Genomic DNA, 17,296 nt, shown 5'->3' with positions numbered 1-17,296 from the left:
ATGCTTTGAAATATCGTGATAGTTTTAAATTTTAAATATCAAAATACAATTTTCAGATACTATTTTCTTCCTCTCGAAGACAAAACTTGCTTTCCAAACAACTTCAATGGTGAGCATCCAAACGCACCTTCAATCGCTGAAATTCATTAACTGTTCACATCAGCTTCAGAAAAAAAGTAGAATCGACTATATTTTGTGTTTAATAAATGTGTTATTATGGCACAGCTCTGGTGTTGAAATACTGTTTGATTCTGCGCACAGGAATCACAATAACATTTAGTTGCGTTGTTATGATGCGCTCAAATTGGGGATCGATCAAAAGAGTCAGAAATGTAGATATTATATCTACTTTAAACGGAAGAAGTTTAATAATTTGATGCTTTTCTGAGTTAAAGTCAATAGTCTAGATATATTGACACGCTAGTATCTTAACAACACAATGTTATATGCTTCGCAACACCATCCCCCATTTCGTGCACGGATGATCCCCTGTGCTCCAAACAGGAAGTCCTTCGCGGTACCGAAGATAGTTGAGATACCGTGGCGGGCAGATTGGTCTGCGGTGAAGGGCTTATACCAAGCGTTGTACGTGGGCGTTTTTCGGTGTTTTACGTGAAATGTAGGTTTAGAAAGGGCACAGAAACGCAGCTGCCATGGCTTCGGGACCGGGGAAAACGCCGCAAGATGTGGACATGAGGCACTACACGCTGCCGAACGCCCCGCTGAAGTCTAACGGGGAAGGGGAGGGAGGTGGGGCCGAGGGACAGGACGGCGGGGAGACCGCCGTGTCGTCCGCGGTAGACGAGGGGGGAGGGGCCGAGACGGACGGTAAGGATCCCGATCGTGATCCCGAGGCACCGACAACGCCCAAAGAACAAACAGATCAAGCAGAAGATCCCAAAGACGAGCCGGATTCCGTAAGTACCGTAACAAATCTTTTCACCGTAATCTAATCCGATGGTATCCAGGGATGGTATCTGTTACCAAATCGTCACGGTCAACTTATTACTGCTAAAGATCTTGACAATTTCCTACACAATTCACGTGTTCCGCCCCCATCCAGATCACAACAAAAACGTAAAATCGGGAAAATTCCGTGGACCACATCCGTGCGGTTTATTTTCAGTCTCCGCTTTCCATCGATCCATTTTTACTCCATTCTTTCCATATCAGGTATTTGACGTCACGGAATGTTTTGATGGTGGCAGCCCGGCTATGGTCATGGCGTACCACAATAGGACAGTATTCCACACGACAAGAAGCTTTTCTTTACCATAATAACAAATGTATTTCATTCCCAGCTTTTGTTGGGGATATAAGGTTATGAATCTTTAGAATTCTGTAACAATATTTTCAGCACTGCTGGTCATATTTAATACTGTAAACCATCTTTTACAATTTGCAAGAAAATTGCTCTTTACTGGGGCGTCAAGGGAGTGATTTGTCAATTCTCAAAAACGTGGGATGGCCTGTCGCGTGGTAACAACAAACACATATATCCCACTGTGAAATAATCTAATTACAACAAATTAAGTGTCAATAGTTATCTCCGTGTTCTAAGGGCCGTTGTGGAATCTTTTCACACAATCTGGGGATGTCATGCCACAATGGTGATACCTCCAGCAGTTTGCCATCTCTGCTGTCAACCCCAGGTGGAAGAAATGATTAGATATTGGTTTGTAGGCGGCGAGAGAGTGTCGGTCTGACGTTCAAGTGACGTCCCTCAGCTCTGTTGCTAGGCAACGATGAGCTAACGTCAAGGTGCGGCACGTAACGCACATTGGATTAGTCGGTGGTACTGCTCCAGGATATGTCTGGCTGCCCGGAAATGGTGATAACCCGCACCGGACTATCCAACTATGAATAACAAATGATTTTACCTATAGCTATGTACAGAGAGAAAAGTAATTTATCCGTAAAATCAGATCAAGATCATTAAGACAAATGAATGTGGGCTGGTATCTCTATCTATCTTTTGCTTTCAGACCAGTCATTCATCGATAGGGTACCATGTGATTGTGATACCAATGAATCAGCGACATTAACTGTACTCTAGTACAGAATCTAACTCAATATCAAGATCAATGGGCTAGTATGTATGTAAATGAGACAATTGAACAGAGGGGACGAAAAATACCATACACAGGAAAATGGAGAGATGTAGTTGAAATGAAACGCCAACCACATTTCACACAACCCTCATGCATGGACCTTCCGTATCCATTCCTAGAAATGCACCATCTGTATAGAAGGTTTAGTATCAATGGTATGAATGAAGACCACAAAGCAAGATGAATGGGCTCAGGCAACAGTACTAGTACAAGGTTGTTACTGACCCAGCTTGTGTCAGTCTCAATGTTGTATCACTAGTCCAAGTTCACTAGTAACTGGCAACATTCCAATTCCAATTTTTGGCGTCTGCTTGGCTATTGGACTTGCTTTCTGGAACGTCTAATTGCCAGTAAACCAACATACCATGTGATTGCAGGTCATATGACTGAACATGTGCTAGCATGTTATAGTATATGTATACTTGAAAAGAAGGGTTTTTCAAACACAGCGGATGTATTAGTATCATTCATATCAACAGTCTTGAGACTGTAATCAATTAATGGCTAAGGCCATCCAATAAAGTATGAAATGATCAATATATACCTGTAGTTAGTTTGCAAAGTTTGCAAGTCAATGACCAACAGTAGCACTACTATCGGATTTGCTTTAAAAATTCAAAAGAGATAAGCTTTACCAGGCAAATCTAATTAAGCGGCTGGAAACTTGTGCATGCAAGCTTAGTTCAAAAGTATGCATCTGGAAATTGGAGCTGACAGCAAATTGAATTAGATAATTGTCCTGTAGTGTGCAGGCATGCAAATGTACCTGCCACCTGATGTTACTGTGGAAAATACCTGCATGTCAGGTAAGGCCTAGGAAAAAATGTTGTGTTTCCTGTTTCAGCCCTGAAAAAAAGTAGATTCGGTAGGTAGGGATGATCTTTTTTGCTTTCTTTCTTTCTTTTTAGACTTTGACAAACTCTACTCTAGTGATCCCACTTATACAGTTTAACAAAGTAAAATATGCAGGTGAGGACACTTTCATTTTCATTTGTCAATGTTGGAAAATTGATTGTACAATGTTTCATCACAGTCTGCGTGGAGAGTATAGGTTTGATGCCTGGTGCTCCCCCATATAATACGACTATACCTGGACGTAGTATGTTACCCCTTACATCATGCCCAGACACTAGTAGTGAGTACTAGTACCACTTTTAACTGTACAACTAACAACTACTATAGTAGGGACTCAAAAATACAAACTGTAAGGGACATTAAAAAACTGCCATCTGGCATTTAGTCTTAATGTTACCCAGAGCTCAGCACGTTATCAGACTGCTGTGAAATGGAAATTTGATTATGGGGTTGACCCAGTGCTATAAGTATATATAAGCTAAACCTACTACGTAGAGTTATCTTCATGTAAAAATGACTGCTAATTTCAGATTTCACTCTGCATTCAGTGGAAAAGTTAGTACTAGTAGTTATAAGATGAGCCAGGTGAAATCATTATGACTCGATGGCTACCAGGTATTATCACTACATATCATCTGACATATCTTCATTCATGTGTACGTGTGGTACGTGCCATGAGAACACAATGATTACAATGTATCTTCATGATTTAATAACAGTTCTTAGACAGTACGTAATTTTGCAAAGTATATTATCAATTGAGTGGCCATGGAAAAATTCTTTGAAGTATCAGAGGATGCTATCTTTCATCTGAGTGACTGAGAATGAGTCTGATTACAAGTGTAACCTGTATATAAATGAGTGTCTGAATCAGTGTTCTAGCCAGCCTGAAATTTTTTTGTCATCTCAATTTTTTAAACATAACTTCATGTCAAGTGCTGAAAGATATTGCTTGGCCCACTGAAACACTGCAATTTGAGGGGTATAAATCATGCTACCAGATATATGCTGTAATAAGCTTAGTTTAATGACGTCTCTTTCCATATCTTGCAGATTTTTGTCCGTCAAAGATGACAGATTGGGCCACCTTTTTGTCTCTGATGAGCAGCAAAATTCCGTAAAACGACGGAAAGACAGACAAGTTGGCTTGAATGCTAGTTTGGATTGGTATGTCAGGGTTCTCCCCAGAAAATTTTAGTATGAGGGAGGAAACTTACCGATCACACACTAAGCGACGCGCAACGCGCCGGGGGGTGGTCGCCGGGGGGGTGGTCCGGAGGGGGGTGGCCCCCCCTCGGAGGAGGAAGCTATAGCATTTTGACTGTTATAAATAGAAATGGAGGCCATTTCCTGCAATTTCAGCCTTCTGTCCTTCCTAAATATACAACTTACACATAATAGCTTAAGAGACTCCAACACCAAGTTGAAAGAAAAGAAATGGCACATTTAACCATGATTTAACTTCAAGATCAAGGTGTTGGGACTCTTCTAGCTTATTACTATAATTGGAAACTCAATTTGTATGTGGTTGTCATTATGCATTTATTTGCCGGTAAATGTGTAACATTATAACAAGACAGGTAACAGCATCTTATAGAAGTCACAAGAGGATACATCTCCTTTATTTGTAGTTCTGCACCAAGCAGTGCAGCACTTGTATACACTACTACTAGAACAGTCTTCACTATAATATGTAAATGAGCAAAGTCAAGTAAATCTGTTGGACCAGACTCTGGCCGTGTTTAAACGGAATCACCCAAGGCGGTTTACATGTGGTTTACCCCGAAGCCGGTTTCAAGTGGCTCCATGTGAACGCTCCGAAATCACATTGAAAGCGCCTCGATCCCAAGCCACTTCTAGAGGTGGTTTCGAATCGGTTTCCCCGCATCGCGATTTGCGTCTGAACGCAATGTGATTTCAATGTGACTTCGCCTAGTCAATACTCATGGATTACGGGGTGATATTTCGTTATTCATATGCAATACCAACTTAAAGAGCAGTAATGGTCAAATAATGTGTCCGTTCTAGGGCGAGCTTCACCACCTCTGGCGGGACCACGTCGGCATTCGGCCGAGATACGCTGGGAGGCGGGCATCAGCAAGCAGGTCGTTGACGTCTGACATTAATAACACGCCACCTTGTGTGTTTTCATCAAACAACAATAAATGTAGCTCAAGTGAATTGTGATCGGACACGGTTTCACCAGATGTGAGGAATGTGAGTTACCCGAATCGCGGTTTGGGTGATTCCGTTTAAACACGGCCTCTGAGGATCAGGAGGTACTATTATCATGTGTCTGGGGGGGGGGATGTGCTTGAAAATTCATTCATAGATGGCTTCTAAAAGTTGTTTTTAGATACCTCAGCAGATGTTTCAAATGCCGATAAATTAAGTGTTATCGCCAAGCAAGGCACTCCAAGCTCCATGTCTTCACTGAATTTATGTGAAATTTCAGTCTTTGAGCTTGCTAAATGTAGTCTACATTTTTTTTTTAATTTTGAAAAAGAATATCCTTTGGGGCTGTTTTTCAATGTGTTAATTGGAAAAAGCATAGTGTTAGCACTGCCAGGTATATGTGACATTGTATCATATCAGTCGTAACGCCCAGGCCAATTTCTCCTGGGTGATTGCTACAAAAGTGGGACAGGCCTCAATAAAACTATGGATCCACTTCAATTAAGGTCAATCAGGGGCATGTCAAATAGATTTCCATCTTTTTACTGGCTATACTATAGATAGATGTTTCAGACATTTTGCTTCACTTTTATTCCAACCATAGATAGATTCATATGAATGATGAGAACAAATATTTCACTTTACAAATACAAAGTACCTCAAAAACATATTTTTATATGGCAATTTAATGAAAGCAGTACTACGTGAATGCATGTGACATCCATCTTGTTAATTACACGCACAGTGCACTGATGATTCCAATCTTATGACTGGTAACCTCCCTGTTTTATGGGTGCCTTATGTTTGTTGGTGTAGCCAAGGATAAGATTAAGAAGAGAATCATCTGTGATATAGACTGGATTATCTGTGATATAGAAAAAATACCCCCCAAAAAATTATTAGCCCCAATTGATTGTAATTCTATATCAGAGACTTACTAGTATGCTAGGCCTTATTCTTGTTATTGTCTTTGTAATTACTATTAGGATGTTAAGTTTTATTCTATACCTCTTAAATGCTCAATTGTTGTTACCGTAAGTTGTACCATGTACAATTGTCGTGCAAGAAAGTTCTATCTATACTGATTCCCCTCAGTAATGTGTTTGTACATTGTAGACATAACCTCCCTGAAAGAACTACTAGTACTTGGAACGTATAACTACATTTCTTTATGTTTTATATGTAACATTTGTCAACATTTGATGGCTTTTCTAGTATTAAGAAAGTGCGATAGATACATCTTGAGTGTTGAGTCTTGAAATACATGGCATGACCAAGGTCTCAAGACCTGAGGTGACACACTTTCAGATGAAACGTAGCCAACTCCTTTGGCGCCATGTCAGCCCTGGTCCCCTCCTCCATTCACACACACGTCATGATTGATGTAAGTAATCAGAGGTGTGATGGCTGGGTGTAATGGGTTTTCCATGGCAGGCCCTGCTGTTGATAACAGTTGACACTCTGGCCTCTGAATCAATCCAGCAAAGGTTGATTGTTGACCTTTGATGCATGGAGGATTTTTTTAATGACCCGGGCTGACCCCAAGCCCCACCCTAACTTAAGTGTTTTTATGCGGTTTCTGGTAAAACATACACTGTGATGTCACTGCCTAGCAACTAAAGGGCACATGTTTGGTATAGGAACAGTGTAGTGGCTTACAAGTGAGTACTTTTAAAATAGCCTAGTAGCTAAGGCCTAAGAAAAAAATGTTATGTTTCCTTTTTGTCCCAACCGACCCTAGAAAAACTGCGGACCCTAGTTTTTTTATGTGAGTGTGGAGACTGTGGACCCCAGCAAGGGGACATGACTTTTTCGAGCTGATCAACCTTTTCTATCTCCATGATCTGACACCTGATAGAACATTGCACAATCAGTTTTCCAACATTGACATTGAAAATTACAAGTGTCATGCAAGTTTTACTTTGTTAAACTGTATTGTAAGTTCGATGTAAGTTCGATCACTAGAGATTGCCAAAGTCTATGGTTCAGACACTCATTTAGACCCTGTTCATACCAGACTCAAAAACCAAATTAATTTACCCCATAAATGATTAGCTACATTCACAATATTTTGCAATTAATGCATCATGAATAATTCTATTTTGATTAATTTGTCCTTAACGAGGTTATGAATAACCATTTCCGGAATTACTATGGCTGTATCAATGAGGACAAAATCGATACCCCATGGTACCATTCTTGTGCAGGTTTGGCAGGTTTTGAAATATGACTAATCTAATCATAAAGTTTCCATTAAGAAAGAAAAATGATTAATGTCATGCAAATGTAGGATTTATACAAGTGTAGGATGTCCAAGTAAAGAAGAAACCATTTATCAACATTGCATATTGGTATTTAACTACCATATGTTCTAACTTTTGTTTCTGTTACTTGGAGCCAAATTTTGTAGTTAGCTCCAGGAAATGCATGGAAAAGTTAATTAGTAGGATGTTGGGAACTAATTATGTGATAATGGCCTGAAGTATTGCATCTTGGCATGGAGCCTGACAGAAAGTAAGAACCTAACCTAGCTTCCTGAGCACACAGCCACTGGAAAATCTGTTCATCAAAGGCAAAGAGTAGAACAGTATGACTGAACATACACATTTGCTCTCGCATGTTTGAATCTAATATGAATGTTATGCAAAATAAATATGCTATTGCAGGTACAATGTATACATTGTAGATATATATTATAATGCTTTAAGTTTGTGTGGCATTTATGTTACAGTTTTGAATTCTTGGGCCACTACTAGTAGTCTGTTTACTTTAAAGTTTTGGATTATCACTATGAATATTCAAGTGCGGAAATGATTTCTCAACTGAGAAACATGTGCCTGTTTGAAACAACTTACTGAAGCAACAATATTATTTTTTTGAATATTGCATAAGTTTATAGTAAACTTTTTTGGCATAGGTTTAGTACTACTTAGTAGTTATCTTCATATTGAAAGGACTCTCGACTAATCTCAGATTGCACCTGCATAAATATTCATTGGAAAAGTTGTAAAATGCACCATGCTTAGCTTAATTTTACATGTCATAATAGAGATTGTAACATAGTGCAGAAAATATCAAAAGCAGTCATGGGTGGGAGATGTAATCCCATCAATGAAAACTTCAGCAACCTTGTAAATTATTAATATGAGAAAAGCGACTTCCGGAACCAGCCACTCTAACAGCGGATATTACTTGCCAGAAACTGCCAGATCCAACAAACCATTCAAATGGTTGAAGGGAGGCTATAACTGGGGTTGATCATACTTATAAATATGGTAATGAACCTAAATTTTTACTTAAAATTTAGCGATTCTATTTTTAATACACTGAATAATTGATTTTGGTACAAACGTGAAGCAATTATATAGAGACTCTAATACTCCACATATTTTATGAATGGAAAATCCCCTCATATAATCCCTGCTAATAACCATCCCCCTGGGTATACATCGGACAGTCCCTTATCAGCTTGAAGGACCATTTGTTGCTCAGAGTAATTCCTGTACAGGGGACCAAGATGTCAGACTCAGAGGACAGCTTCTCACATATTGTGCCTTGTCCAATTCAGGTATTTACTGATGTTAACCTCTAGTACAACTGTTTTCCAAGAGTAAAATGTTGGACATCCAATTCTGTATGATTTGGTTTTATCGGGGTATGTTTTGTTTTCAAACATTTAGGAATACGGTAGTCGTGTTTTCTTGTCTCGAATGATGGATGTATTGTTATGCTAAGTAGACTGTCCAAGTTTATTTCAGTATAGGTAAGAAAAGTATTGGTGATCTAGTTTGGTAAAATGTATTTTGATTCCTTGTTAGAGCCACTAGACCTGCACAGTCATGTTATAAATAAGTGTCATAGACAATGTTTGCTAAGAGGAGCATTAACTTTCATAGGGTTGACCCAAGAACTAATTTCCATTTTGTTACACTACAGTCTATATATATAAGCATTTTAAGGATGTTGTTGTTTCATGGTTTCAAAAACGGTAACTGTACATTGCCTTTTTTTTTGCACAGTTATCAATTTTTGTCAGAAGAATGTTTTCTTTTTCTTGACATGATTGTTTCAATGTCTCTTCATCATGTGCGTGTATCAATTCTCAAAATATCCAAAATTTTCATATTATTTCATCCTTCTGTAACAACACTCTTTAAAAATGCATGCTAATTACAGTTTTACGAGTACCTCCCCATGCAATAAGCCATTATACAAGGTACATTGGCGTGCAGGTCAGGGATTTCTAAACAGGTTTTCATCAAAATTTTTTCTATTTTCTAGTTCAGTGTTGCAATAATATTATTGGTAGGGATAGAAAAATGATGAAAAGACGCAAATCACTTGGCTTGTCACACTCATGTGAAATTAAAAGTACCATAAAAAAATTGTAATTTACAGTAAATTTTTCTTCTCTCCCTTCCAGGCGATGGCAGCAGAAGAAGCGTACGATGAACCGGACCGTGCCAGCATGTGGTCGGTCCACATGATCAAAGACTTCCGTTACTACTTCCAGCACCCGTACGCCAGGCTGTTCGTGGCGTACCTTGTCGTGTTCTGCAACTTCCTGATGTTTGCGGAGGATCCTGTTTCCCACAGGTAACGGTCGCGAAACATTTCTCTTCTTCTTCTCATTTGTAGATCTACCTTCCTGTTAAAGGCATCCAATAAAAATTGCAAAGTCAATTTCCTGGTCATTCTTTTAATGTTAAACTTAAAGTTGATTCAACCCTACCTATATGGACAAGGCATACTGAAATCTGGAAGGCAAAAATGTGATATTGCTGACAGAAAATGGTTGCTTATTTTGTATCGTAAGGCCACACCAATTTAATTTCTTGGTTAACGGATTCGCCGCTTCATTTTTTTCTAATTTGCAAATAAAGATAAAAATCCAGAATCAACTGCAAAATGCTCATATTTTGCCCTGAACAGTTGAAAACAGTCCTTTTCATCCTAGTTGTTACAGTTATTCCATCTTTCAATGCAATGGTATCATTAAAAGTTCAAAATTCATTGTTAAAATTTTGAACCAGCCTGGTGTGTTGACTTCATGGCTCCTATCGTACCATTTTGGGCCATAATAGGATGCCTAGGCCTGTTTTTATTTTTTTATTTTTTTCGCCCGCCCGCTCCATTATTTTTCTAGAAAAATCCGTTAACCAAGAAATTAAATTGGTGTGGCCTAAGCTAGGTATTTACCACTATTTGTGGTTCTCCTCACATAGCTTGTTTTTGGGCTATTTCAGATGCTTCAAGTATAAAATGACGAGGAAAATTTTCTAAGAAATTGCAATTAATGTCAATGTCAGGCAGATTTCCTCATCCAGAATATATTTTTTTTCTTTTTCCATTTTGATTTTTTGAATTGGACGCCTTTAATCTCCAAGCTGATCTGTTGGTGGCTATAATATAAGACTAAGAGTATCAAATTGGTAAGGCAGTGTCCAAAGTGCCACTATGGTGAAAAATGATACCAGTACGAAATGAAAGCCTTATAAGACATGTCGATGAAGGTTAGACATCCAGGTAATACGATGCGCCAAAAAGCAGTTACTCAAGCAACTGGATATGATTTTGAAACGTCAGACGTTTCAGCTAGTATCCACTAGCTTTCGTCAGTGACTGAGAGACCAGAGGGGAAAACAGGTTTTCAGGTTTCCTTATAAGACATGTATGAAAAAGCTGAAGGCTAAACTTCTGCTCGGAGAGTACTTTTCTTTAGGAATCATCAATTTTCATAATTTTGAAAAATTTTACTTGATGAAGATAAATGGATGAAACTGTGGACATTTTGACATTTACTCATTCCATATCGACCCATTCTAACTGCAGGCACGGAACATAGGATTAGGGATGATTAGAACCAGAAACATTTCTTTGATTATTAATCATACATAAATGTGACATAATGATCAATATTCAATTAGGACCTGCAGGGTATTGATATCAAAGCTTGTCCGTAATTAAGCCCCCTCCCATGTACTGTTATCGTATACAATGTATACTATAAAAAAAGCAATGCTTAATTTTTTTAAAAACATATTTTACATAAGAGATACATATATCACACATATTTCACCACACCCATGCATGTACATGTAAATTTATGTCATTAGGCCACAGCAAGTAAATTTTATGGATGATATCCTCTGCAGACTCCAAATCTATTGTGATAGGGCAAAAAAAACAAGGGCGGCCAAAAAAACAAACAAGATCATTAAATTTTCAAATTTTGACATCATAAACCTTGTTAAACAAGAAATTATTCCTATATTGTGCTGAGTTTACTGCCAACTATTATAACATCCATTCGTCACTGCGTAAAAAATAACCGTGTTTCCAAAATTAGCTTTAGGTGGGAGATGTCTAGGAAAATTGCAGATTTGGCCAGCAGCCACTACCTAATAACCCTGGAAAGTGTCCCTGTCCAAATCAAATAAGCATTGATGCCGACATTGAAGTGGGTTAAACCATTCTGATTTTAAAGTTAATTAGATTTGTTTCTATGATATATAATTGTGTTATGATTGGCTACTTGAATACATGTAAAGTTTGTTGTGTGTCTATGTGCGTTATCACATTCTTTTTTACACTTTTACACTTTTTATTTATTTATACAGGAAATTGCGCTCAGGTCATTTGACCTGTTTTTCAGACAATCCTGTTTTTTAAAAATGCAATACATTCACAAATCACAATAACAACAGTTACACAATATACAGTTATTCTACCAGATATGTTACATATCATGCATCTTTGTTAATCTTTGTTGTAATTCTTTGTTGGAATGTACATGTAGTCCGGATAGACAGTGCCACATAATTTTAATTAATAACTGATCACCCACCCCTTACCCATGGGGTGTGTCTCTCTATACACCCAGACTTCAGCACCAAGGACAGAACCATGATTTTTCTACGGCATCTTGGCAGAACATACTACACCTGTGCAAAACTCAGATTTTTCAAGATTTTCATTAGATGTTTGGTCAAAGTTCATCAGAACTTTGCCAGTTGCAGACTATATCTTTTCCGACACAACATTTGAAAATGATATTTATCTAGAGGGGATGCCTAAGAGGTTGGGAGTTCGAATCCCGGCTGTTGTTGCTCACCCGACATTCACACTACTGTAAAGGGTCGCAGTCCTTAGGATGGGATGTTGAGCCATGGTCCATAGTTCATTGTGCTTGTTGACAGAAGTTCATGTAGGAGAATTTCCCGGTACAATGAACCTGCACAGAAGTCTTCTCAGTCACAACCAGTGGAAGATTCAGTGCATGAGCTAAAACTGGATCAAGATCACTTTCCTTTTGTTAAATGTGCCTAATCCTGCTAACCCAACCCTGTTGTGTTTCTCCAGCATCACACCAGCGAATGTGATTGTCGTGGGAAACATTTACTCCTTTATTGTGGACAAGTACCCAGGGGGTGCGTGGAACGTGTTCAAGGTCTTCATGTGGCTCCTGGCCATCCTTGTAGGGATGATCCTGGGCAAGTTTCTAGTGCACAAGCTGTTCTTTGGTGAGTGTTGTTTTCTTCTAAACTCTTAGATTAAGTAGCTTGTACTTAAATCAGTTAATATTGTATTGACACTTAGAAATAGCTTTGTTTGAATGTTCAAATCTGTAGAATTGTATTTCCAATTTTCTTAAGAGTTTGTGCAATCATTGATAAAGAGTTTGTGCAATCATTAATATCATTTAATAAGATTTTTGGAAGACTGAATATGTCATTTGTCAATTTACCATTAAATACATAAAAGTGTATGTTGCAAGAAACCTAATGATTACATGGACCAAGTTCATGACTAGAATAAGGTACCTACCTACCTACCTTGTAGACGCAAGTATGGACAGCTGTCTCCAGACCCCTCTGTCTCTTGAGGGGGTCAGCCTTTCAGAGAGATAAGTATAAATATAGATGTATTTTCTGCCAATATGAGTTAATCAATGTGTTCCTCGACCACTACACACCCCCCCCCCAGGCCGTCTGCTGCGTCTGAAGATGTTCCACCGTGACGGCGGTTCCTGGTTCATCATGTTCCTGACAACCCTGATGAGCCTCTTCATCTTCTCCAACATCTACAACGGCATCATCCTGGCGGCAGGGCTGGGGTACGAGCTGCAGATCTCTGACGTCATGGGGCTCAGGAACTCCTCATTCATGAAGGCTGCAGCACTCGGCACATGGATGGGAGACTTCGTCACCGCATGGATGGTACTGGGATCATAGTAAACTTATAGATAGCTTGTAGTATTGATGGGTATACAATACAGTTATAGATAGATTCCAATAGAATTAGGAAAAGTCTAAATCAGCTAGAGAGATGTTCGTCTGTCGTAGACAACATCGGAGAACCAGAGAGAGAGAAATCAGAGTATTACCTTATGAGTTGGGCCTGTGTGGTAAAGGTGGTACATGTACTGTAGTTCAAAGCACCAATAGACAAGTCAGCTGGAGAAAATGTCTTGTTGCGTTGCTTTATACCCTTCATGCGCAATTATATACCATATGTGGCAGAAAATTACATTGATGGGGATGGGTGCCATCAATAGTTTTTACTACCGGTAAGTGTTTTACTAGAATACTAGTAATGAGATCTCAGCACAAGCTTGCATTCCACAAGAGCATAATTTGTACATACATGCTGATGTCTTTTCAACATTTCTTGTTGTGTAACTAATAATGTTGAATTGATGTACCAACTTACTGAATGGTTGTTCTCCACCATCACCCCAGGTGACAGACATGATGCTACAGGACACCCTCTACGAGACGTGGGCCCGACCCGTCCGCCACTGGTGGCGCCAAGGCTGGCACCGCATCATCCTGTTCTGGACCGTGCTGCTGTCCCTCACCGGGGTGGTCGTCATGGTGATCACCACCGACTACATCGACTGGGACTACCTGAACCGCGGCTTCCTGCCGACCAATGAGCTGAGCCGAGCCTTCCTGGCCTCCTTCATCCTGGTCATGGACCTGCTCATTGTCATGCAGGTGGGACAGGGTTCCCAAGTCTGGGTGTATGTTAGATGGGTCGCGTTCCATTCAATGTTAGATGGGTCCCATTCCACTCCATGTTAGATGGGTTCCATGCCCATCTCCATTTCTGTAGCCCTTGGGCCACACAGTTACTGTGTGCAAGCACTACAGCAAGAGGCTAGCCCACAGGTAGTGTTGTGTGTTTGACCTTAAAGCAGAGAAAGCAGCATGTACCTTACATGTATTTTAAAGTCTTTAGTATGATCTGGTGTTTGACCTCAAGCTCTTGGTGAGGAGGTCCAATCAACCCCTGACAGCAAGAGAGTGCATTACAATGTCAATAGACGCAGTAGAGAATGTATTTTGGGATTCTGGATAAGGGGCAACTGCACGTACATATAAGTGTGTTTGAATATTCTTTAAGAATAAAAGTCATATGGTTGGTGTTAAAAACTTGTACTGTTTCCCCCAGGACTGGGACTTCCCCCACTTCATGGGTAGTATGGACATTAAACTGCCCGGTATCAACACCACTCACATCCGGCTGCACATCCCAAAATGTCTGCGGAAAGACGAGTGGACAATCCACGTCACAGGTAGGGAAAGATTACACGTAGCAAGGTGGCTTCAGGAATGAATGTATTTGAGTAATAATAAAACAGTATTTTTTTTTCATTTGTAAGTATATATCCACTCATGCAGGCAATTAGGTGAGGCCATGTGAAGGTAAACATGATTGAAGGTAAACATTATGACTGTATTTGCTTGCAAATATGTATGTTACCTTAAGTTTCTAATTTTTGTCTTAAGTTGTTCTTACTACAAACCACTGTGTATTTTTCTAGGGAAGTGGTTCAACTATGGAATCATCATGTTGGTGATAATCCTGGACTTGAACATGTGGAAGAACCAGATCTTCTACAAGCCGTTTGACTACGGGCAGTACGTGGGGCCAGACGACAGTATCCACTTTGTGAAGGACATCACCACGCTCCAGGGCGACCTGTTCAACCGGACGACGCTCACGTACGACTGGCGCGCCAACCACACCGACCCAGCAACAAATCTGACATATTTGGAAAGAGACCTTCATATGCATTCCAAATATATCGGATTCACGCTGGGTATCAAGGGCATCGCGTTCGTCCCGGGCCTCATGGCCTTCGTCACCTTTGGCGTCCTCATCTGGTGGTACGGACGCTTCAAGCCCAACGAGAAGGATCCCCACGCAGACCGCTATGTCAAGAGGAAGCGGTCGAAGAGACTGAGGGTGTGGCAGAAGAGTTCTGCCAAACCAAAGACGACCGTCGTGTCGCTAACAAACGTAAATTCTTTAAATGTCCCGCCGCCACCCGCGGCGTACGACACCCCCGATACCGAGAGGGAAAACGGGGGCCGGCCGTTCCGGCGGAGAACGGAGCAGCGCCGGAGGGACTGGTGAAAGTTCAAGTGCTGTCAAATGTGTGAGAAGAGCCCCGGGAGCGACAGCACTCCCGGGTGGAGAGTCTGGAAATACTGTGGGAGGAGTTTGAGGAATTCTGGGAAGACCACTGCCAGTGTTGGAGGTGCGGACTGTCCTATCATGTATCGACTGCCGAACAGGCTGACACCGGGCCTGATCAGCGGTACCGACAACCACGTCTGTCTTGAAGCACGCTGGCCATTCCTCGCTGAAGGAATGGCCTAGTGTGGTTCAGTGTGCTACATGTTTTTTTTCATGATCTAGTAGCTCTCTACATGTGATGTGGTAGCGACATAGGTAGTTGACAGTCCAAAACTCAAAATATGTCGTAGTGGAACACAACAACTTGTCAAAAGAAGAATGTAGAAAACATTAGCGCCATCAGCAGTGTTTTCCAATGTAGTGAAGAACAAATTCCCAGACTTAACTTAAAGCCCACATTGCCCCTGAACCCAGCATCACACTTGGGTTCTATGCTGTGAAGAAACCTTAACAGCAAGAAAAGTCAAGATCCTGCAATCCCACTAACATCTGCAAGGGGGCTCTTTTCACACAATTGAGGCAATCTCTTCCAAATAGATGACATAAGTAGCCATGTGTTGTAGTAAATGTACAGATACATGAGAAAATCAAAATGATGTGTTACAGTCTGTGTATGATCATGTTACCTTGATACCAAAGGAAACTTACTGTCAAAAGGGAAACTGTACTTAAGAGATAATGATCCTTCCCTTATTTTTATCACATAAATGTACAGGATGAAATGTTATTTCTAAAGTCTCAGAGAGAGAAAACTTTATCTTTGGGAGAAAGGTTGATATGTCAATGATGTAAGATCATTTAATGATTTTATTCATGTTTTAAGAGATTTGTTACAACTTTGAAACATTTGACAAAGGGGGGTTGTAAAAATTAAAACAGCTAAAATATATTGACAGAAACGTACTGTGAGAAAATGTAGATATTTTGCTACTTTTTTGTATGTATGTGTGTTAAAAAGCAACTGACTTAGAGTTCTATATAGAGAGGCTGCATTTTCTAAGGATATAGTGTCTATACACGTACGTTATAGAAAGAAGAAATGTCTACATGTAGCAAATATGAATGTACTGACTACTCCTACCTTCTGTAACGCGTAAATCATGGACAAACAATCATGGAATAGATATTAATTACATCTCCCTAAAATTGTACTGGAACAGTAGGGAAAGTAGAGGGCAGCTATGCAAAATCCATATATGTATATAGTGGAAATCAACTTGGAAATGAGAAAATACAAGTCACTTAGAATGCTTGATGTATTAACAGACCAAAGTGAAATGTTGTCTGTTATTAAACATGTTGGATCTTTTATAGAGCAGAACATTCACTGCTAGATACAAATGCAGATAACAGGTGCAAATTCTAACAAACCGATATTTGAAACTTCCGGGAAGGAGGCCATGTAGCTTAAGAAAGGTACATGGTAGCTCGAACCCAGTTCACTTTCACTTGCCAGCAGTGTAATAGAACTGAAATCTGTCAAGAGCTATTTGTGAAGCAATTATAAAAAAATGCAGCTTTCAGTCATTGATAGCATAGACAATCACTTTGTAGTAAGCTTGGTGTGATTCTGGCATTTCTGACTACAATGAGCTTTCTTGCAATTTTGATTACAGCGTTTTTATTAAAAACTTCTGATCAATAGTAACAAAAGTTTGTCTCTATGT

The 17,296-nt window shown here is 39.8% G+C and overlaps 1 protein-coding gene across 1 annotated transcript; it reads left to right on the top strand.

The window, feature by feature from the left end:
- Positions 1 to 484: 484 nt before the first annotated feature.
- On the top strand, positions 485 to 17,241 carry LOC109482881 (transmembrane protein 117-like). The gene is made up of 7 exons (XM_019785758.1): positions 485 to 917; positions 9,565 to 9,737; positions 12,504 to 12,664; positions 13,128 to 13,360; positions 13,883 to 14,140; positions 14,598 to 14,721; positions 14,971 to 17,241. The coding sequence occupies exons 1-7, from the start codon at positions 654 to 656 to the stop codon at positions 15,564 to 15,566; spliced, it is 1,809 nt and encodes a 602-aa protein (XP_019641317.1). The 5' UTR covers positions 485 to 653; the 3' UTR covers positions 15,567 to 17,241.
- Positions 17,242 to 17,296: the final 55 nt, after the last annotated feature.

This window comes from Branchiostoma belcheri, unplaced genomic scaffold, assembly GCF_001625305.1.
Source record: "Branchiostoma belcheri isolate BF01 breed outbred unplaced genomic scaffold, Haploidv18h27 scaffold61, whole genome shotgun sequence".
Taxonomy (NCBI): domain Eukaryota; kingdom Metazoa; phylum Chordata; class Leptocardii; order Amphioxiformes; family Branchiostomatidae; genus Branchiostoma; species Branchiostoma belcheri.
This window is presented reverse-complemented; position numbering and strand designations above follow the sequence as displayed.